This window comes from Nicotiana tomentosiformis, chromosome 8 (assembly GCF_000390325.3).
Source record: "Nicotiana tomentosiformis chromosome 8, ASM39032v3, whole genome shotgun sequence".
Taxonomy (NCBI): domain Eukaryota; kingdom Viridiplantae; phylum Streptophyta; class Magnoliopsida; order Solanales; family Solanaceae; genus Nicotiana; species Nicotiana tomentosiformis.
In genome coordinates, this window is record NC_090819.1 from 51,076,295 (window position 1) to 51,101,791 (window position 25,497).

The 25,497-nt window shown below is 39.4% G+C and overlaps 1 protein-coding gene across 1 annotated transcript; it reads right to left on the minus strand.

Moving 5' to 3' along the window:
• Nucleotides 1-4,171: 4,171 nt before the first annotated feature.
• LOC138897462 (uncharacterized) lies at nucleotides 4,172-24,880 on the minus strand. The gene is made up of 5 exons (XM_070183431.1): nucleotides 24,637-24,880; nucleotides 5,426-5,816; nucleotides 5,051-5,140; nucleotides 4,595-4,877; nucleotides 4,172-4,549 (listed from the first exon to the last, which is right to left on the minus strand). Exons 1-5 carry the CDS (start codon nucleotides 24,878-24,880, stop codon nucleotides 4,172-4,174), a joined length of 1,386 nt encoding a protein of 461 aa, XP_070039532.1.
• Nucleotides 24,881-25,497: the final 617 nt, after the last annotated feature.

Below are 25,497 nucleotides of genomic sequence, written 5' to 3' on the forward strand. Positions count from 1 at the left end.
GTCATGCTTCTAAATATCTATTTTATTTGAACTCTTACAAACCAATATGACACCGTGTCGACCTTGCTTTGAAATTCTTCTATAATTCTTCATCATAATCTGTATAAGTCTATATATGTTCATTTAGTGTATTTAATTTTGAAAATTTCTAACTGTTATGCTTGTTTGAGAATATCATGTTTATGTGTGCTCGAATTCCTATATTAGCTATTTGTTATGAGTCTTTTCTCACGCCTTACCTTGAAATTTTGTATTGGAACTCCTAGGAAAATCGTTCCTGCCCAGAAGTTGCCTTAATGAGTCTCTTTCTGATAAATCCATTATGCATAACCTACTATTTCTCTACAAATTGACCCATGATCATCCCATATGACAATATTGTCTTAATGTTTAGCCTAATATGCTTCCATGCTATTTGTAAATTTTAAAGTGTGCTCCATGTCTGATTAGACTTCCTAAAGCTTACAAGGTAAAAATGCAATATCTAGCTTTTCTTCTATATGTAATCTAGATCTTGGCGTATCCTTGCCTACTATGAATTCTGGTATTGTTTAAGTCTTTGTGCTATGACTGCTATTTAGCTTGTTCAAGACTTTTCATGCTCAATTAATATTTTTTTATAGACCATGCCCATCAACCTATTTGGTTATGCTATTTTCATTAGGTTTTTCATGATAGACACTTTCATGTGAAGGTTGTGCTCTACTTGCTTCTTTTCTATGATTATTCTAGACCCTCATCTAAAGTTCGTGAGGTTGATCCTGATTTATGCTTCGTTTTGAAATTCTTTGGAATAGTTTACTATCCTATGATGGTCAATCCTGTCACTCTTAAACTTTGTTTCTGGAATTACAACCATAAACTTGCCTCATATGTGCTTTGTGTGCCTTCCAATTTAGTATGATCCTGTCTATATGTCTTAGCTAGAGTTGTTGTTAGTCACAACTTTATGAGCTAAGTGTTTAAGCTTCAAAGCTGCTTAATTAATTCTATGTGTAGTCTGTCACCTGTATGGCTAAGTTTTGCATCCATTTGGGTAAGTAAATCATTCGTTGGGCCTGGTGTTGGTCCATATGTATTGTTGGACTTGGGCATTGGATTCAGAAATATTGTACTGTCCTGGTGAGCCTGTGGTTTGGGCCTGCTGTTTGTCTGGGAAATAATGCTATTGAAGTCCTGGGGATACCCCTGGGTTACATTGAATTGGGCCTGTAATTGCTTTAGTGGGTCTGTATTTGTTTCAACATGTATTTGTTCATCTTTAAGTATGTATTATTTCATTCTTGGCCTTTAACGGTTTGCAAACAAGCAATTGGGGAGTTAGTGAAATTGGGGAAAACGAGTGTACTTTGTTCTTACATAAAAAGGTAGAAAACATGCCTATAGGGTCTATGTGCTTTTTTTGCTATTTTGTTTAACTTGCTTTTTTTTCTGTACACTGATAGAACTCATGCTTATAGGAAATCACACACTTCACCTAACTTGTCTAATACTCGTGCACTATCCAAATCATGTTAGTTTAAGTAATGTCTATACTTGATTTCAATAGGAATCAAACGCCTTGCTTAATTATTAAACAGCATGCCTATTGGATATGCTAATACTTATCTAGATATCATGATTATAGGATTTTAATCTATTAATCAACTACTTTTGTTGTTTGCATTATACTGCCCCACCTAGATGATGCCTATAAGGATAAAATCTTATAAAATCAGTTACGTCTATCAACTGTTAGAAATTCTGCCTATAGGATATTTTCACTCGCATAAGAAACTGTTAATTCTGGTGGCTCGAAGTTGTTTGCCTCATTGCGCGAACAATTTAGAGATCATGCCTATAGGGATTTTAACGCCTTCAATCAGCAAGTTCATTAGTCTAAAGCTGCAGTACTGCTTACATGATACTGGAAATCAGAATCACGTAGAAACCATGTTCTATAGGATTTAACAACTCTAATGCGTCTTAACTCTAATGTTGTATACTGCCTAATCTGCCCGCGTACATTTATTGTTTATGTGTGGAGGCTAACTTGGGACCTTAATTTTCTTTATGTGAAGTCCTATATGTTTTGAATGTGCGCCTAGTTTTATCATTTTGAGCACCGTAAACAAAGTCTAAAACCACCCAAATAGTAGGTCCAAAGCCTCCTGGACCATAGGCATGGGACGGGTAGTGCACGCATAGGACATAGTTTAGAATTGAATTAGAACGCTTCAGGTAAATAACTTTAACATAGTAATTGGGTAGCAGGACATGATAGTCTATGCCCGCTGAATAATATGAGCAACCCCTACCATAAGGGAATTGCGAAGTATTATTTATGTTGCACGGGGTGATCCTTTAGGCTAAAAAACATAAGACCCCCCTCCTTTATATGATTATTGTTCACACTTAGTCGTTGAATTTAGAACCATTACGTTGTCCGTGTAACCTCTAAAGACTTGTACTGATTATCTATATAGCTTAAATTTAGTCCGATTTTCTTTACACTTGTTCATAATAGAACCTTTAAATTCTTTGTATTCCCTCGCTTATATGACCACATAGGACAGTTATAATCTAATAATCCACATAGTGTGAACTTCGACCGGGACCCACAATTGTGGACCTCAAAGAGTGCCTAACAGTTTCTCTTTGATGTAATTTGAGCCCTTATCTGATCTTTGGTGATGTAGACTAGTTAAATCACAGTCATTTGCAAATACATACCCTAACACACCTTAAAAAGCATTAGGTTGTGAGTCTTCTCTTTTAATACCCATTTAAAAGAGTTGTCACACGTCGAAGCCCGCTTTCGCGAAAAAACAGGATGTGCCAGTCATTATATTCTCCCCTGCTTAAACAAACGTTTGTCCTCAAACGCATATATAGACATACCTGCAGTGCCGAAAAGATGAGGAAATCGGCTCGGACATATCATGCTCGGTCTCCCAAGTCACCTCCTCGACCGGTTGACCTCTCCACTGAATCTTCATTGACCTTATCTTCCGGACCTGCCTTCCCATAATAGCCACCGGCTCCTCAACATAGGTCAAATACTTGTCTAATTGCACTGAGTTGAAATCTAACACATGAGATAGATCATCATATTACTTTCGGAGCATGGAAACTTGAAAATCGGGTGAACTCCCGACAAGCGGGGTGGAAATGCAAGTCTGTAGAATACCTCACCAACTCTATCAAGAATCTTAAAAGGGCCAATATACCGAAGGCTCGACTTGCCCTCTTCCCAAACCTCATCACACCCTTCATGGATGAAACTCTAAGTTGAACCGTCTTACCCACAATGAATGCCACATCACGAGCCCTCCTATCAGCATAACTCTTCTACCTGGACTCCGTTGTACGAAGCCGATCCTGAATCAATTTCACTTTCTCCAAAGAATCACGTACCAGATCAGTGCCCAAAAACCTAGCCTCCCCATGCTCAGGCCACCCAATCGGAGAGCGATATCGCCTCCCATATAAGGCCTCGTACGTAGCCATCTGGATGCTTGACTGGTAGTTGTTGTTGTAGGCGAACTCTGATAACGGAAGAAACTAATTCCCACTGACCCCCGAAATCAATGGCACAGGCTCGTAATATGTCCTCCAAAATCTGAACAGTGCGCTCGGATTGTCCGTCCGTGTGTGGATGAAATGTCGTACTAAGCCCGACCTATGTGCCCATCTCATGATGCACAGCTTTCTCAAAATTAGATGCGAACTGCGTTTCCCGATCGGAGATACTAGACACCGGCACACCATGAAAGCGAACAATCTCACGAAGATAAATCCAAGCCAGCTGCTCTGAAGACTAGGTAGTCATGACTGGAATAAAGTTTGCAAACATAGTCAGTCTGTCCACAATGACCCACAGTACATAAAATCTCCTTGAAGTCCATGGAAGCCAAACTACAAATCCATGGTGATACACCCACTTCCACTCTGGAATATCAAGCGTCTAAAGTAAACCACCTGGTCTCTAATGCTCGTACTTAACCTGCTGACAGTTCAAAAGCCGAGCCACATACTCAACAATATCTTTCTTCATTCTTCTCCACCACTAGTGCTGCTTCGGATCATGACACATCTTCGCGACGCCGAGATGAATGGAATACCGCAAACTATGGGCCTCCACAAGAATCATCTCCCGCAATTCATCCATATTGGGCACACAAATATGGCCCTAAAGCCTCAATACCCCATCATCACCAATCGTCACCTCCTTTGCATCACTGTGCTGCTCTGTGTCCTTAAGGACAAGCAAGTGTGGATTATCATAATGACGCGCCTTGATACGCTCAAATAAAGACAACCGTGATACAATGCAAGTAAGAACTCGGCCAGGCTCCGAAACATCCAACTTCACGAACTTGTTGGGCAAAGCCTGAACATCCAAACGTAATGGTCTCTCCCCAGTTGGGATAAAAGCAAGACTCCCCATGCTCTCAGCCTTCCTACTCAAAGAGTCGTCCACCACATTGGCCTTCCCGGGATGATAAAGAATGGTGATATCATAGTCCTTTAGTAGCTCTAACCACCTCTGTCGCCTCATGTTTAGATCCTATTGTTTGAATAAGTGTTGAAGAATCCTGTGATCTGTGAATACCTCACAAGACACACCATAACGATAGTGCCTCCAAATCATAAGCTCGTGAACAATCGCTGCCAACTCCAAATCATGCACTAGGCAGTTCTTCTCATGGGGTTTCAACTGACGCGAAGCATAAGAAATCATTCTACCATCACGTATCAGCACACACCCAATTCCAACCCGTGAAGCATCACAATAGAATGTATAAGAACTCGAGGCTGAAGGCAAAACCAAAACTTGAGCTGTGGTCAAGGCATTCTTAAGCTTCTGAATGCTCTCTTCACACTCGTCGGACCACCTAAAAGGGGCACACTTCTAAGTCAATCTAGTCAAAAGAGCTGCGATGGATGAGAAACCCTCCACGAAATGGTGATAATACCCAGCCAAACCTAAAAAACTCAGGATCTCAGTAGCGGTAGAAGGTCTAAGATATCTCTGAACTGCCCCAATCTTCTTCGGATCTAGTCTAACCAAATCTCACACTTTGAGAATTTAGCATATAGCTTTTTCTCCCTCAATGTATAGAGCACGATCCTCAAGTGCTGATCTTGCTCATCTCGACTGCAAGAATGCACCAATATATCATCGATGAACACAATGACGAAGGAATCAAGATAAGGCCGAAACACGTTGTTCATCAAGTGCATGAAAGATGTTGGGGCATTGGTCAACCCAAAAGACATTACCAAGAACTCATAGTGACCATATCGGGTCCTAAAAGCCATCTTTAGAATATCTGAAGCCCGAATCTTCAACTGATGGTAAACCGATCTCCAGTCAATCTTCGAAAATACTCTAGCACCCTGAAGTTGATCAAATAAATCAACAATACACGGTAGTGGATACTTGTTCTTAATAGTAACCTTGCTCGGCTGCTTGTAGTCAATACACATCCTCATAGAACCATCTTTTTTCTTCACAAATAGAGCTAGAGCACCCCAAGGTGAAATACTCGGTCTGATGAAACCCTTATCAAGCAACTCCTGAAGATGTTCCTTTAATCCATTCAACCCCACTAGCGCCACACGATATGGTGGAATTGATATGGGCTGAGTGTCCGGCACCAAGTCAATACCAAAATCAATATTCGTATCGGGTGTCATGCCCGATAGGTCTGCTGTAGATATATCTGGAAACTCACTTACTTCCGTAACTGACTCAATGGTAGGAGTATCAGCACTAACATCCCTCACAAAAGCTAAGTACGCCAAGCACCCCTTCTCAACTATCCGTTGTGCTTTCAAGAAAGACACCACCTTACTGGGAACATGACCCAATAAACCTCACTCCAACCTCGGCAACCCCGGCATAGCCATATCACGGTCTTCGCGTGACAATCAAGAATAGCGTGATATGATGACAACTAATCCATTCCAAAAATCACATCAAAATCCATCATATTGAGTAACAAAAAGTCAACCCTAGTCTCAACGCCCCCAATAGTGACCAAACAAAAATGATAGACACAGTCCACTACAATAGAATCCCTAACTAGTGTGGACTGATAACCAGGAATATCCAAAGAATTACATATCAAAATATTAAGCAAAATAGGATGGCACAAACGAATAAGTGGAACCCGAGTCAAATAAGACTGATGCATCTATATGAAAAATCAGAACAATACCTATAATGATGGCATCTGATCAACTAACTCAGTCCTTCCAGGGAAAGCAAATCGACGGGCTTGGCCTCCCCTTCTAGGACGACCTCTACCTGTCTGTCCTCCACCCCTAGCTAGCTATGCAGGTGGAGTAGCAACAAGAGCAGAAAACATAGCATGAATATCCTGTGGAGGAACACCCCTACAAAGTCACGGACAATCCCTCACCATGTGCCTCGTATCACCACACTCGAAACAACCTTTTTACGAGCGTGGATGCTAGTACTGAGAGTGGCCTGGACGACTAGAATAATCATTGTAGGAACCCCGTGCAAAAGGTGCACTGAAAGATGGCTATCTAATTTGAGTACTCTGAGGTCCTTGACTAGCTGGAGTACTACGAGTAACCTGAAGTGCCGACTGAACTGGCCGACTAACAAAGCCTTTGCCATGATGAGCTAAAATTGCCAAAAGGGAACCACTAAACCCTTAAAAATCTCGAGGCCTCTTGACCTCCCTATTCCCTCTCTCCTGGTCGCAGATACGCTCCAACCTTGTAGCGATCTCCACAACTTAATGGAATGGAGTCTCAGTCTCCAACTCCTATGCGTTCTAAAATCTTAGGCTATAACCGAGTCCCTCAATAAATCTGCGAACCCTATCTCTATTAGTGGAATCCAAAGCAGGTACATGACGAGATAACTCAGTAAACCTCACAGCATACTCGGACACAGTCATACTCCCCTGGCACAACTACTCGAACTCGGTGCACAACGCATCCTTGAGGGTCTATGATATGAACTTTCTCAAGAAGAGATTAGTGAATTGGGACGAAGCAAGTGGCATTGCGCCAGGTGGAATACTCTCTTCATAAGTCTGTCACCATCTATATGCCGGCCCCATCAGCTTGAAAGTAGTAGGTCGACCCTTCTCAACTCCACTATGCCCATAGTGCGTAGAATACAATGACGCTGGAACATCTCCTAGTCTATGAAACTATGTGCATTCTCAGAAGCTCCGCCACTAAATGAGGAGGATGATACATCTGGAACCTCTCTAACCTCTTCTACTCCTCCTCTGATGCAACTGGCCTGATCTCGGGCTAAACAGCAATCACGGGCTGCACCGGTATGACACCCGGAGCCTGATCAGCACTAGCTCACTTCATTTGGTGTGGACGGGGAGAGTCTGAGCTCCTCCCCCAACCTGAGAAGTAGCTGGTGCAACCGGGATTAACCCCGCATGAGCCAAGGTACCAAACATGCTCAAAAAATGCGCCAAAGTCTATTTAAGTCCAAGGGTAGCAACAGGTACCTCAGGTACTTGATGCCAACTGGAGCTACTGGTGGCTTCTCAATCATGACCCTAGCACGGCCTCTCGATACGGCACGTGCTCTGCCTCTACCTCGGCCTCTGCCTGGGCCTCTAGCAACACCGGCACCCAGGGTTGCATCATTGGTAACTAAAGCTCGTGTCCTCATAATTTGTGAGAGAGACAAAGGCTCTAATTCCGAAATCAATAAATTCACACGATAAGGAATTAAAGAATGGAATTTTTATAATAGTGTTATAGCCTCCCAAAGATAGGTACAGACGTCTCCGTACCAATCCGCAACACTCTACTACTTGCTTATGGCTCGTCAAACCTATGAACAAAGATTTCTGATACCATCTTTTAACGACCCAAAGTCCCACCATAAGGGTCGTGATGGCACCTAGTTCCTAAAACTAGGTAAGCCTATCACATGGTGAGTTCAAACAGAATATAACAACTTAAAATTAAAAAAGGCTTAAAATACCATAACATAGCCGTAAAGTGAATACAACAGTCAAAATTCTAAAACCCAGTAAACTGAGTCATAAGCTCTACAAGATGTACATAGTGAGTCTCAAATGTGTACATCACTGTATGGAATATATAAACAGTTATAAAGCAACTAAGGAGGGGGACTCCGAGGCCTGCGAGCGAAACAATAGGTATATCTTGAAGTCTCCAACAACTCGGCACCACTCCCTAACGACTAGCACAATATGTTGTACCTGTATATGCACAAAACATGCGCAGAAACGTAATATCAGTATAACACAGTCGGTACCTAGTAAGTATCAAGACTAACCTCGATGGAGTAGTGACGAGGTTCAAATCAAGACATTCACTAGTCAAATAACATGTGCAAGATATCAGTATAAAACCGATACGAAAAACATAACATAATAAATATCAACCAAGAGTGGGGAAAGTGATAAAAGGGAAAATCAACCAACAAGTCATAAAACACAAAGTGAAGTCATTTAAGGAAAACAAAAATATGTTCAAAACATCATCCCCTTCCAACACATGAATAACATCAAGAATAACCTTGAAACACCACATAACATCATCAACATGCCACCCTTATATCGCCGCGTGAGCTTCACAATGAAATGTTTCCCCTTATATAGCTACAACGTGTAAGCCAACATATCTCGCCGCATGCGCATCAATAACACCACCCTTATGTCGTTGAATGCACATCTTGCCACCCTTATACTCCACACAATAACAATCAACCCGCACAACAAGACAACATATGCTACAATATCACAAAAGCATCAATATCCCAAAGCCACATCAAGATATAGCCCATGGCGCAACAACAAGATGCAAAATGACATGAAAATAGTATAAATGTGTGGGGGGGAAAAACAATAAAGCATGTTCATATAGCAAACAACCCCTAATCAAGGAATATTAATAGCTTAAGGACTAATCCGGTCACAAACCACACTTACGCCCATGTATACACTCCTCACCACATGTACACGTAGTTTCACATAGCCAAAATAATGCAAATTAGACCAAATGCTAAGGGAAAATTCTCCCACACAAAGTTAGGCAACATACTTACCTCAAACAAGCTAAGTTAATACTCTAAGAAGCTGTTCCCGCGTGAATCAACCTCCAGACTGCTCGAATCTAGCCAAAATAACTTATTAATATCAATAGAAGCCCTAGGAAACAAGCCCAAACAATAAAGCTAAGATCTTTATTCAATTATACATAGTCAACCCAAAGAGTAAATCACGGGCCCGCACCCCGACAAAACTCACAAATTCCGAATACACATTCTAATACAAGTCCAAATATACGTGTTTCATCCAAATCCGACCTCAAATCGACTCTCAAATAATCAATTTTTACATTAGAGGTGTTTTTACTAAAGTTCCCATTTTCTTCACTTAGATTCATCAATAAATCGCTAAAATCAAGATTAGAATCGTGATTTATAAACAAACCCGATTCAAAAATACTTACCCCAATCAAAATCTTGAAAATCACTTCCAAAATCGCCCAAATCCCAGGCCTATATTTCAAAATGTGATAAAATAACCAAAACACCCGAAATAGAGTACTTAAGTGATCTGCCGTGGCGTACACATCGCGATCTTTGGACGTACATCGTGATCGCGAAGACAAAACTCACGCCCATCTGCTGGCCTTCCAACTCTAATGCGAGGCCACCCTAGCAAACCCAATGGTCAAAGCTGCTGGGCCCACACTAAAATGGTCGCATTCATGCGAACGCGAAGAGCAACACATTCCATCACCCCCAGGCGGCCATCCTCTACGCGAACGGGACTCCTAGGTCATGAACGTGGAGGCCATAGTGTCACGACCCAAATAGGAGGGCCGCGACGGGCGTCCAGTGCCTTACTCAACCGAGTACCAATGTAACGTATATTTCATATCATACCATCATGGGAAAATGGGCCAGAAGGGCTGTCATGAGATAACCAGAATAAAACATAAGGGAATACTTGACGTATGACGACCTAACATGATATAAAGACTTATACATGTGACATACGGGCCAACAAGGCCAACATGATCATTTGTAATTTTGGTCATGAACCAAATATTGCCCATCTACGAATTTTTGGATGTGCTGTATATGTGAAGTAGCACCACCACAGCGCAGTAAGATGGGTCCCCAAAGAAGGTTAGGAATATATATTGGGTTTGAATCACCCTCTATTCTTCGTTATCTTGAACCATTGATGTGAGATTTATTTACTGCTCGATTTGCAGATTGTCGATTTGATGAAACAAATTTTCCACAATTAGGGGGAGAGAAAAAGGTAATCAAAAGAGAAATTGTGTGAAAAGTTTCATCATTATCTCACTTTGATCCACGTACCCCTATATGTAATCATGAGGTCCAGAAGATCATCCATTTACAGAATATAGCAAATCAAATTTTAGACGTATTTACTGATTTGAAAAGGATAACTAAGTCGCATATCCATGTAGAGAATGTGCCTATCCAAATTGATGTCCCATCAGGACCATCTACCAGCATGAGAGCTAATGAACCTAAAGCAAACATAGGCCGACAAGGCCATACAAGAATCCATATACATGACATATGTCTACAAGCCTCTAAGAGTACATAAATGTCACAAAGGTCGGGATAGGGCCCCGCCATACCAATCAATACATGTCAGAATCATACTGACCAAATAGGCAACTCCCAAGCAAGTGGAGTGCACCAACACCTTCCGCTGAGCTGATAGCCTACTTGGAGGACTGTCAACCTGTCTATCGGGACCTGCGAGCATGAAATACAGTGTCCCTAGGCAAAAGGGACGTCAGTACAAATAAAGTACCGAGTATGTAAGGAATAAAAAGTAGTATATAAAAGACATGAAAGAAACATGGAGTAAATAACTCAACCTGTAAGTCTGAATAGCTGTGTGAATCATGAAACATTTATAATGTCATGAATATGCATATAAATGTCATATCATGCATAGGTATATGTATACATAATATCATCAAGCCTCTGAGGGTATCCCATTATATCATCTCGGTCTCTGTGGGCGAAATTATCAACGTATACCAGCTGATCAGGTGCTGGTACATATATAAGGCCATAACCTTTCCCCATACCCCATATACATATAATATACGCGTATATAACGCCATATGGTCATGAGTCAATGTACATATATAAATAAATACAATGCATAAGAAGTAAGTCAATAAAATCTCTCGGGATGTCATAAGATAAATAAGCCTTCGGTTAATATCATGAAATAAACTTTATCAACTTACATGTCTTCTGATACCCATGAACAGGCGATATAATAATAGGACACATTGGGAATCAAGAACATAGGCAACCCTAGGACTTTTAAGAATAGAGCCATTTGCGAAAGTTCCGCATTTGCTCGTTTTATTTGTATCATATGGATCATGCCAAAAGGAAAGAAGAGATAGCCTTATCATACTATGAAGTACCTTCCAAAAATCAAACTACAAAGAAAAAGAGAGGCGATATAGCGATACTTATATCGTAGGGATCGTTCTAATGTTATCGCTTCTTGATTTGGTACCCAGGATGTTAATCTTCTTTGAAACCCTAGAAGAGAGCTTAAGTATATGTTTATGGGTGATCTCTGGTCGTGTTCTATGGAAAAATGAAGATAAAGGCGACCTAAGACATATATATCAACTTTTGAAAAGTCAAAGAGGTGCTAGCTTGGCACCCTAGCAATGGCCCATTTTCCGATGCTTATATCTTTTTATCCGTATGTCGTATGAACGAACGATTAATAGTGTTGGAAACTACATTCCAAGACCTTAAATTTTGAATATAATATATCCTAGGAAGACCTCATATATCACACGACATGTGTTGCTCAAGAAGCTTCAGTGACACACCTACTTGTCACCTATGCAGTCTGTGCATTCTGGCAAAACTGTAAATATCTCCCTACTCTGATTTCTTATCGACAAACGGTTTAATGAGTTAGAAATTAGACTCGTAGATATTCAATTTGATATGTGAATCATCCTGTAACTCAAAGTATATTGGGAGAAAAGCTCCGCTACATTTGACCTAATATTCAGCACATTTATGAATGTAACTTGTGATGACTTTTGCCAACTTTTGTTCCACAACTCGCTCGACTTCAAAACGTAACACACGACTATCATAAGCCTAAAATAACCCATAACATAAGCTCCTTATCATGTTAAAAACCCTAGTATCATCCCAAAAGTATATGTTATAACATTCTCAACTTGTCGACATTCCACGAAACTTATTTTCTTCAATTTGTTTAGCTTCTAAGCCTTTCAACCCTCTTGGTACTTGTTATCCATGATCTTAAAGATTTGTAACCTCCAAGGTAACATGATTAACTTACTTTATGTACTTTCAAAGACGATCTCATTTCTGAGCTTACATCAATTGACTTATGATGTACTCTCACGTACGAAAATATGGGGTGTAACACACAGCCCCTCCTGCTCAGCGAACACAACCTCTCTTACGTGAACGCGAAGAACAAACCTCGCATGACACCAAAATACTCTCGCGAACACGACTGCCTTATCGCGATCGCGATGAAGGAAACCGGGCATCAACAAATCAGCAGTTTAAAACAAGGAAAAAGATCTGAAACCCATCTAAAACTCACCCAAGAACCTCTAGACCCCGTCCAGTCACACCAACCAATCCCAAAACATAACACGAACATACTTGAGTCCTCAAATCACACAAAACAACATCGACGTGATAGTCATTTTTTTCCCAACTAGCATTTTTTTCCAGATCTTCACGTACGTCGGGCCAAATAACGCATTCATATGGTTGAGCCTGATTGAGCATACTCGATGGCCCCCATATGAATTGAGCTTGAATGAGTATAATCATGACCGCACAGTAGTTTAGCAACCGCGAGTGTGCTGCTAGATCTTCACATATGCATGGGTCACTATGTGCAATTCTGTTTAGAAAAGTTATTTCTTTAAACTATAACTCAGTTTATAGTTTTGAGTTTCAGTTATTAGAAAAAAATTATTTTTCACTTCAGCTTTATATTATCAGTTCTAAATACAATATTCAAAATCAGTTTTAACTTTTAAATTATTCATATTAGTTATGTGAGTCGTCAACTTTACTTATTGTATTTTATTATATTTATATATAATACATACTAGTTTAGCCAGAGGCGGATCTAAGATTTAATGATTACGGGTGTCACTCAGGGGCGAATGCACATTTATCGAAGCAGTGTCAGTCGACACCGCTTCGTGAATTCTTTTGCTAAATATATGTATTAATACTGCGAGGAAGCGGATAAGTAGGAAAAAATGACATCACTTGACATAATTTGTCTCTTGGTATATTGGTTATGTGCTCGATTTTGCTCTAAGAGGTCAGGTTCAAACCTCAACTAGCATCTCTTTTTTTCTTTTTGCAAATATTTGAGACGATCTATGCGGTTAAAAATTATAAATAAAGTAGAATTTAATTCAGGACTTTTCTGACTTAAGACTCAACAAAATCAATAGACTAAAGTTATTTCTTATCTAGAAGTATGATAATTAAAGTTATTATTCCCGTTCTTTTATAAATTTTGACATCGCTTATAAGAAATCGGTGAATATCCCTGGTGCCACTGCTTTTAATGCAAACCAGCGATAGTGAAAAGATTGAACTTGGGTGTACATTAAGTCGGTTCGATCCATTTTTGATTAATTCGGTTCGGTTCCGTTCCGTCCATTTTGAATTAATTCAATTCAATTTAAAAGATTGTTTTATACATAAATGAATATGTGATCACAAAATCGAATAAGTTCTATCCAATTCGCTCTAATTCTCTAGGTTCAAATTTGATTAATATGATTAAAAAATATAAATAAAAATAAAATTTTAAATTAGGAAATACATCACTTCAATCTACGTACAGCTCGATTAATATTATGTCTTTGATGCATCACTCTAGTTTACAACAACAACAAAAACAACAACCTAGTATAATCCCACTAGAGGGGTCTAGGGTAGTGTGTACGCAGACCTTACCATCAATCTAGTTTCTAAAATTAATAAAATAACATTAGATGGATAAAAAGAGAAAATGATTAAAATCACATTCAAATAAAATGAAGATCTAGAAAAAGAAAAAGGAAGCAAATATACAATTTAAATAAATAATAAAAAGGAGATTGTACAAAATAGAGTAAATAACAGAGGTGAAGAAATTAAAAGAATTTAAAAGCAGCATAAAAGAAAGAAGATAACAGCAAAACAACTAGGACTTCAACAGAGTCTCGATCTCGGGTATTTCAGGTGGAATTTGAATGCTTTAACCATGACACCTACATTCATTTTGTTACTTAGGGTGCCACTCTTTATATATGTTCAATAATGTGAGGAAAATACTAGTACATATGTACGATTTTACTCGAGCGACCGGATGGCGTACCACCCCCAAGCCCCTACATAGATCCGCCCCTGAGTTTAGCCCTCCGCTTTGGAGTTGCCAACGAAACTTGCTGCATACCTCAGGAGGTATTTAGCCTGTTTGGGACTGTCACGTCATGTGACAAGCATTGATTTCGTACGAGACGAGGTACATGGTTAGAGGAAAATTTCCTAGACTTTGAGTGTGCGCTTTGTTGATTTCATCCTAGTGATAACAGTCTTCTCCGAGACTTTAATTTATTTAGACATTTATGTTATTTCTGGGGAATGCCCCGAAGTTATTGTATTCAACTTTCAGATATTAAAGGCTCATGATGTGATAGTCATCTAGATTATAAGATGTTTTGACATTCGATTTTATTTAGTTTAACATATGAGATTTAGTAAGATTTTATTAGTTGATACATAGAATATTGAGTTTAGTTTAAGACTTCATCAAAATAGTACAAGTTTCACTCAACGAGTTACTGCAAGTTGAGCGTGCCAATCGCCTCGCATCCTAATTTGGGGTGTGAGAGCTATATTTCCATATACTATATATTCCAATTTGATAATCAAGAAATTAAATTCGCTCTGGAATAAGTGACTGCCTAATCTCTACTCCTCACATAATTAAATTACCTTAATGACTTTTTCAACAAGGCTATTTTCATTTAATGTCAAATATATATGCGTATTAACATACATATATCAAGTGATTACTGTTGTTGTTAGTGGATCACTCTGGATAATAAAAGCAATAATTCATGGAAGTAGAATATTTAATCATTGCCTAAGTTCTTGTTTTCACCTAATTAAGTTACACAATGACTTTTTCTTCTAAATTATTAACCGTTTACTAGTCAAATACACACACTACTCACACACATACTTATGATCTATATGTATATATGACTATATGAGCTATATGAGTATATGTATTTTCATATGCATGTACAATGTCAGTAACGTGTTAATTATTTTCTTCTTTTGATGCCAATAAAATACAGTATTTAAGTAGGAGTAATATACACGGAAGAGGAGAATTATTTAAACTATTACTCCCTTACTTATTTTCTTTTTTAGTTCGTGCCAAAAAAATGACCTATTTTTATATTTGAAAATAATTTATTTATGCAATAATTTATAGCCACACAAAGAATATGTGCCTCATTTTATACCACAAGTTCAAAAGTCTTCTCATTTTCTTCCATTTCTTATTTATTGGTAATGCTTGTTTGCTTATTTGCTGCATAAATCTGACATGTACATACTTAATAGCAACGCTAGGTTGGGTATTTTTTAAGATTAAAATATGTGATTGTGACTAACAAAACAATTTGATTACTTAATGACTTAGTTTTGTCAGCTAGCTGGCAATAGTAGTTTCTACTAATACTTTAATCTAGCTTGATCAAGAATCTAAAATGATTTCTAGACTAGATTAAGCATATAAAACGTACACTGATCGTTTATTTATAGCTTAAGATTTGCATATCAAACAGGAATCTTAAGGGATACCAAGCTGTATTCATATGGCCTTCATTATCATGTCTTGGAGCTACTAGACAGTCTGACAGCAGAAGCAAATTAAGGTAGCATATTTTACTGCTGCACCTAGCAATTATTGCACGTGTGTTCCTGGCAAAATTAACTGCACTAATATATTTTAAACTAGCTTTTTTCTGGAAGCATCTGCGTTTGTTTGCACTTCAATTAAAACCTTTCTGCTGCAATTATTTACGTTACCTTTTTAGCTTAATTAAAGAGAAGTAAAGCTAAAATGAAAAATCCAATAAAATATTAATCGCTAGAGTAAATGTGTAAATGTCAAAAGTACACGGATGAGAAAATAGATGTGCTGAAATTAGACATGAATGATATCTTATGCACATATATTTTGTCATTCCAATATTTATCTTTCTAAGATTATGTGTAGCTTCTTCCGAAAGGAAATGACGAAAATGTGGGTAAATTTTCTTTTAAATGTTTCACAGATATGCAAATTCTTGAAAACACTACACAAATTCTTTAAGATTTTCTCGACCAATTGTCATGACCAAAATATATTTTCTTGAAAGAAATACAATACTATATGAAAAATTGAAAGAGTACAACAGAAATGGAAAGATGACTCTAAGGCCTGCGAACGATATGCAGCTCTACCTCGAGTGTCTATCTGGTATCCGCTAACCACCGCTCGGGACTCCTGGTATCAATGTCCGAATCTGCACAAGAAGTGCGAAAGTGTAGTATGAGTACAAGTGACTCAATGTACACTGTAACTTTCGAGCCTAACTCCAACGAGGTAGTGACGAGGCTAAGACAAGACACCTACAATTAAACCTCTACAGTTTAGTGACGAGAAATAACGAGATGGCAAATAAATAGCAACTAAAATAATAGGACAACGACATGTGAGAAAGCGGTACATAAGTAAAGAGATTGTCACGACCCAAATCCCTACCTGTCGTGATGGCGCCTATCACATTATTAGGCAAGCCGACAATCACATAATAACTATGCATTTCAATTAAAAACATGATTTTTAACAGTTTCAACAGTGGAAAAATCTCATAAGTACTGGATAAAAAAACAACTGAAACTCAACGATAACAAATCCCAAAATCCTGGTGTCACCGAGTACATGAGCTACTAAGTGTCAACACAGTCTAAATCTCTAATACAACTATATGAAAAATAGAACAGTACTTAATAAACTGAAAGGAAGGAGAGTCGAGGTCTGCAGACGTTATAGCAGCTACCTTAATAGTCTCCGAGCAAATACTACACCAAAACCAGTAACCGCCGCGTCCAGAAGTACCTGGATCTGCACACGAAGTGCAGAGTATAGTATGAGTACAACCGATCCAATGTAGTCAATAAGTAACAGGACTAACCTTGTGTTGAAAGCAGTGACGAGGTCAGAAAGATACAATCCGAATCCAGATAGTGACAGTATAGACATAATAGGGAAATGAAAGTAATAAATCAGAGAAATTTTAGAATCATGTCGTACACAGTATAGAAATGAAGACATGCTTTGGAGTTCAATAATTTAAGCTCAACACTGATAAAATGTGTCAAGTATAGCTGGTATGAGCAATGTTACATCTCTATGACTGCATGTCAAATATACATGTCAAATGCAATGCATCACAATGGTACTCCCAGATATTCACGCTCTTAGAGTACTCAATTTGAGTGTCTTAACTTTCACTCAGCACACACAATCACTCAGCACTGTATGGTACATGCGCTCACTGATGGTATGTCAGACTCCGGAGGGGCAGATCCTGCACAAACACTAATATAAATCCAATATGGCATGCTGTAATATGCAGCCATATCCACAATACCACTCATAACACGGCTCTCAGGCCCGAGCTCAGTCATCAATCTCTCCAGTCTCACGGGCTCATATATCTCATACCACTCAGCCTAAACAATGATAACATAATGCAATAGTAAATGATAATAGAGACTAAGATATGATATGCAAATGAATGAATATGACTGAGTACATAATTAAAATTTAAGCAAATAACTCAACAACAAAAATGATCTCAGTGGGTCCCAACAGAATAAGCATATTGCCTAAATATGAATTCTAACTTGGATCACAACTCAATTACTCCAACACGTGGGAGTTTCATGGATAAAAACAAGATTAGATAACTACACACTACCACAAAATCAACTGAGTCATAATTACCGCAGTGCTCGCCCACACGCCCATCGCCTAGCATGTGCGTCATGTCAACACCAACCACATAACATATATTTTAGGGATTCATTCCCTCAGTATCAAGTTTAGAAGTATTACTTACCTCAAAGCGTGCAACTCAGTGCTCCAACAAACCCTTGCCTTGCTAATCGGCCTCCGAACGACTCGAATCTAGTCACAAATAACTTAATATAATCAAAATAAGCTATAGGAATCGATCTCATACGATAAAGCTAAGTTCTTTAACCAAATTCAAAAAGTCAACCCCAGACCCATGCCTTGGAACCCGACAAAATTCACAAAATCCGAACACCCATTCGATAATGAGTCCAATCATACCAAAATCATCCAATTCCGACCATAAATCGACCCTCAAATCCCTAAATCATACTCTTTAATCCCAAGTCCGAAAATCCCCCAAATTCTACCTTAAAAACACATAATCTAGGTGTAGAAATCAATGGATATTCAATATTATTAGACAAAAGTGATCAAAAATAGCTTACCTCTTGATTTGTAGTGAAATCCCTCTCAAATATTGCCCCTAGCCAAGCTCCCCAAGTCCAAATATGAAATAATGCTCTAACCTTCGTTTTTTAAATTAAATAGCCTGCCAGTGGTTCCTCTTCGCGATCACGAAGAACAAAAGATGTTCCCAACAAAAAAACACTTCGCCAATGGGAAGTCTCAAACGCGAACACGATGTTACCAGATCCAACTCTGCACGAACGCATCTCCAGTTGCGCGATCGCATAGGCTTGAAGCCTTATACCTACAACTGACCACTCCTCTTTTGCAAAAGCAGAATACCACTCGTGTTCGCGGTGACCTGAGACCAAGAAGTTTTGCGAATGTGTGCGCATAATCGTGAACGCGTAGACCAACTTCCATCAGTCACTAAACAACCATTTGCGATCGCGGACCTTCCCTCGCGATCGCGTATAAGGAAACAAGAACCTGGCATAACATCAGTCCCACAAGTCCAACAATGAGCCGAACATGATCCGAATCACCCCCGAGGCCCGCGGAACCCCATCCAAATATACCAACACATCATAAAACATCGTACGAACTTAGTTGAATCCTCAAATCACATCAACCAACATTGAAAACACGAATCGCACCCTAATTTAAGCCTAATTCAAACCAACTCCGATTGACCTCAAAATTTTCACACAAGTCATAAAATGATACAACAGACCTATTCTAACTTCCAAAACAAAAATCCGAGCCCGGTAACAACAAAGTCAACTCTCGATCATACTTCTCAACTTTCCAACTTTCGTCAATTTAAGCCAAAACGACATACGGACCTCCAAATCAAAATCTGCACATACTCCTAAGTCCAAAATTACCATACGAATCTATCGGGTCCATCAAAACTGCATTGCGAAGTCGTTTACTCATAAGTCAATATCCGGTCATCTCTTTTAACTTAGGCTTCCAACCCTGTGACTAAGTGTACCAATTCATTCTGAAACATCCCCTGAACCAAACCAACCACCCTCGCAAGTCACATAACCACAATTGAACATAGAATAAGCAATAAATGGGAGAACAGGGCTATAATACTCAAAATGACAGGATGGGTCGTTATATTCTCCCCCTCTTAAGCAAACGTTCGTCCTCGAATGGGTCTAAAATCATACCTAGAGTCTCAAATAGGTGTGGATAAATGCTCTGCATCCGCCCTCGGTCTCCCAAGTAGCCTCCTCGACTGGCTGACCTCTCCACTGAACTTTCACTGAAGTTATATTCTTTGATCTCAACTTTCGAATTCACCGATCCAAAATAGCCACCGGCTCCACATCATAAGTCAAATAACCATCTAGCTGAACCGTGATAATGTCCAAAACATGAGATGAATCACCGTACTACTTTCGATGTATGGAAACATGAAACACTAGTTGAACACTCGATAGACTAGGGGGCAATGCAAGCTTGTAAGCCACATCTCCAATCCTCTCAAGTACCTGAAAAGGGCCAATCAACCGAGGGCTCAACTTTCCCTTTTTCCCGAACCTCATAACACCCTTCATATGTGAAACTCTGAGTAATACCTTCTCTCCCACCATATAGCAACTTCACGGACATTCCAATTGACATAACTCTTGTGTCTAGACTATGCCGTGCGAAGCGGATCCTGAATCAACTTGACCTTTTTCAAGGCATCATAAACTAGATATGTGCCCAACAACCTAGCCTCCTCCGGCTCAAACGACCCAACTAGAGATCAAAACCACCTCCCATATAAGGCCACATATAGAGCCATCTGAATAATCGATTGGTAGCTCTTGTTATAGGCAAACTCTACAAGAGGTAGAAACTGATCCCAAGAACCCCCAAAATCCATGACACAAATGTGTATCTTATCCTCCAATATCTGAATGGCGCGCTCGGACTATCTATCCATTTGAGGGTGGAATATTGTGTCACGCCCCGAACTCGGGGAGCACGACCGGTGCTCAACCGAGTGAACCCTGTCAAGCAAGACTGTTAGATAAATTCTACCCAAACTCACTTATGAATACAGAAAATACATATTTTCGTTAATTATAAGATAAGGAGACCATGTATACAATACCAATTCATTATCATTAGTAACTTCATTTTAAAGTCACAGATTACACACACTTTTAATTGTCTGAAGTGAAACAAGTAATTCAAACACAACATAACATTGTTTGACTTCACCGACACCAATATACAACCCATACTATGTCTACGGAGCCTCTAATAGATACATAAGAGTACTATGATAGTGTCGGCAACAAGGCCCCAGCTATTTCTCAAATACAATACACAAGGAACAAAAGATACATCACCCCGAAATGAAGTGGGGCTCACCAAGTCAACTGGGAAGAGGATGTACCGCTATCACTAATCAATGTCTCCTGTTGTGGAACCACCTGTATCCATTTAAGATGCGGCGCTCCTGGAAAAAGGGACGTTAGTACATATGGAATAGTACTAGTATGAATGACAAAATATCCTCTCAATAGAATAATAGATAATACAAGCAAGAACAATCATAATATCAGTGGAAGCCACAAACAACATCAAACCTCAAATTAGGATTAAGATAGTGTTCAAATTAATTTCCATATCTTAAGTTGGGAGATTTTTAGTACCAATATACCACCGTTCACAATTCCAATATTCACAATGCTAATACCACCGTACTTTTAGCACGGAGTCTGATCACGACAAGATCGGCTAGGCTGTCTCATTTGAGACATCAACCACAATCATAATTTCCAGCATAATTTCCATCAGAATTACCACCAGGTGTGCGGCATGGCATCCGATCACGACCTGATCGGCTAGGCCGTCGCATTTGAGACATCATCCTTTTAAACAAATCATCTCGTTTCATACTTCTTCCATATTCTTTTCATTTCATTGGCACTGGTGGCCACAATTATAAAATCATTCTTGGCATGTCGGTCGTATTTAGTATTTCATGCTCACCTTTTCCACTTTCAAATATAATCACCATCATCAACAACAAGGCATTTGAATTCATGGTTTTTAGTACACATGTGAGCAATTAAGAGTTTTAGGCACATAGAGGTTTTTCACAAAATTTGGCATAATAGCCTTCATTTGAACTTGCCTTGAAATCGAAACATTTTTAATGCACAACCCATACTTTGAATCAAATGATAACATAACATGATAAAAGAATTTGGGATACATATTGAACATATATCCTTCAACACAAGCTTATTTGAAATAGTATAATGAACCACTCAGGACTTACATAAATTACATGAATACCATGGGGTTCAATTCTAAGAGAGGAGTTTAGCCAACGCACCTTGCTTCGAGCCTTTTAATTTACTACAACATTTCGGAAATCTTAGCCACTTCGTTCTATTTATTGATATAGAAAAATTGAACACAAATTAGGAAGGAGTTCATAGTTCCAGCTCACTTGAGCATTTTATCAAACACTAGGTGTGCAAATTACACTACAAGATTCATCCACAAGATTTCTTTTACTCCACAACTAATTCAACACCCAAACCACCCAAGATTGTTGAACAACTTCCCCACAATCCCTACTAGCCCACGCATGTGATAAATAACAATTCCTATATCCAAAAATCATACTCCCAAATTACCCATGTCATACCCAAACTCGAAAATGAAGACTAGAATTTGAATCTTACCTCTTAGATGAAGATCTTGTAGTTGGCTTCCTTGATTATTGAAGGTTGGGACAAGAATGGATGATTAGAATGTTAGGTTTCCTCTTTCTCTCTCTAAAATATTCTTACCTCTCTCTAAAATCATCAGATGAATGCCCCAAAATAAGCCCCAAAGGCTATTTATCAAAATGGGGTTGGGTAAAATTTCCAAAACATAAACTTGCCGAAACCGGGTCTGCGATCGCAGACCGTACCGCAGAACCATTATGCTGCCCACTTATCAATCGCATAGTTGACGCTCAAAAAATAGTGTTGTCTAGTTGGGTCTGCGGTGATTATGCGGCCTGCAGACCTGTTCTGCGGTCGCATAATGCACTGCATAACTAGTCTGCGGTCGCATAGTGTACCACAGACCTTCCTCCAATCTTGGCCCGCCTCTGATTCACTCTGCGACCATTATACGGTCCGCAGAGGGATTCTGCGGCTGCATAGTGGACCGCAGAAATGTCTTTTTCTGCTGAAAGTTTTCCTTTACTCCCCAACGCACTGTTCAACCCAAAATGTTTGAGCGAGGTGACTTAAGCCTAGTTTGGCACTACGAAACTTTAATTTCCTTTGCGAAAATTTTACGGGGCCTTACATTCTCCCCAGCTTAGGATCATTCGTCCTCGAATGAGAGTCAAAATCTGTCATTAGCATTCAATGTGAATTAACTGTTAATTCACACACACCAACAGTTTTAAAATTTGGCTAACTCCCTAAATTTCCAAAATTTTCGCCAGAGTCTCCCCTGTAACTGGGCCTATCCACCTTTTAGAGAATCCTAGAAACCAATCCTAACAACATGTACTTATTCTGATAACGTAATATAACATAAAAACAACACCAACCATGGCCTCATAAGCAATATATTGCTAGAAAAGGAATACCTTTAACATCAACTATACAAATGATACATAATTCATAGAAGGTAACTCTTAGCTTTTTCATAGAACACAACTTTATAAATACATGATTATTCAAACAAATAAGGATAATGTTTCTTCATTTCTTCCTCGGCCTCCCAAGTAGCCTCTTCAACTTGCTGGTTTCGCCATAACACTTTCAGGGAGGCAATTTTTTATTTCTCAACTTTCGGACTTTTCGATCAATAATAGAAACTTGAATCTCTTCATAAGTGAATTCCACATTAATCTCAATAGTCTCAACCGAAACAATGAGTGTTGGGTCTCCAACTACTTTCTTCAATATAGACACGTAAAACACCGGCTGCACTAATGACATCTCAGGTGATAGCTCAAGCTTGTACGCCACATCACCGATACTTCAAATCATTCTGTACAGTCCGATATACCTCGTACTCAATTTCCCTTTATTACCAAATCACATTACACCCTTTATGGGGGAAACCTACAAGAATACCCAATCATCTTCTTTGAACTCCAAATCTCTACGACGAACATCCGAATAGGACTTCTGGCGACTCTGAGAAGTCTTCAACCGCTTCTTAATGATCTTAACTTTTTTCATAGACTGATGCACGAGGCCTAGCCCTATCAACTTTGCTTCCCCAATCTCGAACCACCCAATGAGAGATCTACATCTCCTACCATAATAAGCCTCGAACGGTGCCAACCGAATGCTAGCATGATAACTATTATTGTAGGCAAATTCTATGTGTGGAAAATGATCATCCCAGCTACCTTTGAAGTCTAGAACACAAGCGCGCAACATATCCTAAAGCGTATGAATAGCCCGCTCTGCCTGCCTGCCCGTCAGTCTGCGGGTGAAAGGCTGTACTTAGATTCACCTGAGTACCCACACCTTGCTGAAATTTCTTCCAAAAGTAATCTGTGAACTGTGCCACCGATAAAAAATGATGGAAACTGGAGTGCCATGCAACCTGACTATTTCTTTGATATACAACTGAGCATATTGTTCCGTTGTATCGGTAGCCTTAACCGGAAAGAAGTGGGTTGATTTCGTGAGTCGATCCACAATCACCCAAATCAAGTCAAACTTACGAGGAGTGCGAGGTAGTCCTACCACAAAGTCCATATTAATCATTTCCCACTTCCACATTGGAATTTCTATGTTCTGTGCCAACCCACCGGGCCTTTGGTGTTCGGCCTTAACTTGCTGACAATTTGGACATCTTGCCACAAAGTCCGCTACATTCCTCTTCATATCATTCCACTAATAGACTTCCTTAAGATCATGATACACTTTTGTAGAGCCCGGGTGCACGGAATACCTAGAAGTGTGATCCTTGGTCATGATTCTCTCCCGGAGACCATCTACATTTGGAATACATAGACGCCCTTGGTACCCTAGTTTACCATCACCCATGCCAAGAGAAAAGGCCATGGTCTTATGTTTATGAATCCCCTCTTTCAATTGTGCCAATAATGGATAGTTGTATTGCTTCTCCTTGACTTCTACAACAAGTGATGATTCAGCCCTATTATGCACATTCCCCCCTCCTTCACTAGAGTCCACAAGACGAACTCCTAAACAAGCCAATCGGTGAACTTCCTTGTCCAATGGCCTTTGATATGCCTCCAAGTGTGCTAAACTACCCATAGATTTTCAGCTAAGAGCTTCTTCCACAACATTAGCCTTCCCCGGATGATATGGAATATCAATGTCGTAGTCCTTGAGTAACTCGAGCCACCTTCTCTACCTCAAATTCAATTCCTTCTGCTTGAAAATATATTGGAGGCTCTTATGGTCCGTGAATATATCCACATGGTCCACATATAAATAATGACACCAAATTTTCAATGCAAATTCCACCGCCGCAAGTTCTAAATCATGTGTTGGATAGTTCTTTTCATGATTCTTGTGTTGCTTATAAGAATAAGCAATCACCTTGCCATGTTGCATTAATACACACCCAAGTCCGATTCTCGAAGCGTCATAATATACCACAAATTCATTTGTACCCTCTGGTAGGGTCAACACTAGTGTCGTAGTCAACATTGCTTTCAACTCCATGAACTCCTTTCACAAGCATCTGACCATTGGAACTTAATTGCCTTCTGCGTCAATTTAGTCAACAGAGAGGCAAGAGTAGAAAACCCCTCCGAAAACTTTCTGTAATACCCTGCTAAGCCTAAGAAACTGCGAATCTCTGTTGGAGTTGTAGGCCTCAGCCAATTCTTCACAACTTCAATTTTTTGAGGATCAGTCTTAATTCC

Excerpts from the sequence above, each read along its gene's own strand:
- LOC138897462 (XM_070183431.1), bottom strand. The coding sequence starts at position 24,880 with ATGGGTAGTTTAGCACACTTGGAGGCATATCAAAGGCCATTGGACAAG. Across the intron at positions 5,817-24,636 it reads TTCTCTTGGCATGGGTGATG|CACAACGGATAGTTGAGAAG; the intron begins GTAAACTAGGGT and ends CTTTCTTGAAAG. Across the intron at positions 5,141-5,425 it reads AAGGTTACTATTAAGAACAA|TCGAGATGAGCAAGATCAGC; the intron begins GTATCCACTACC and ends GCATTCTTGCAG.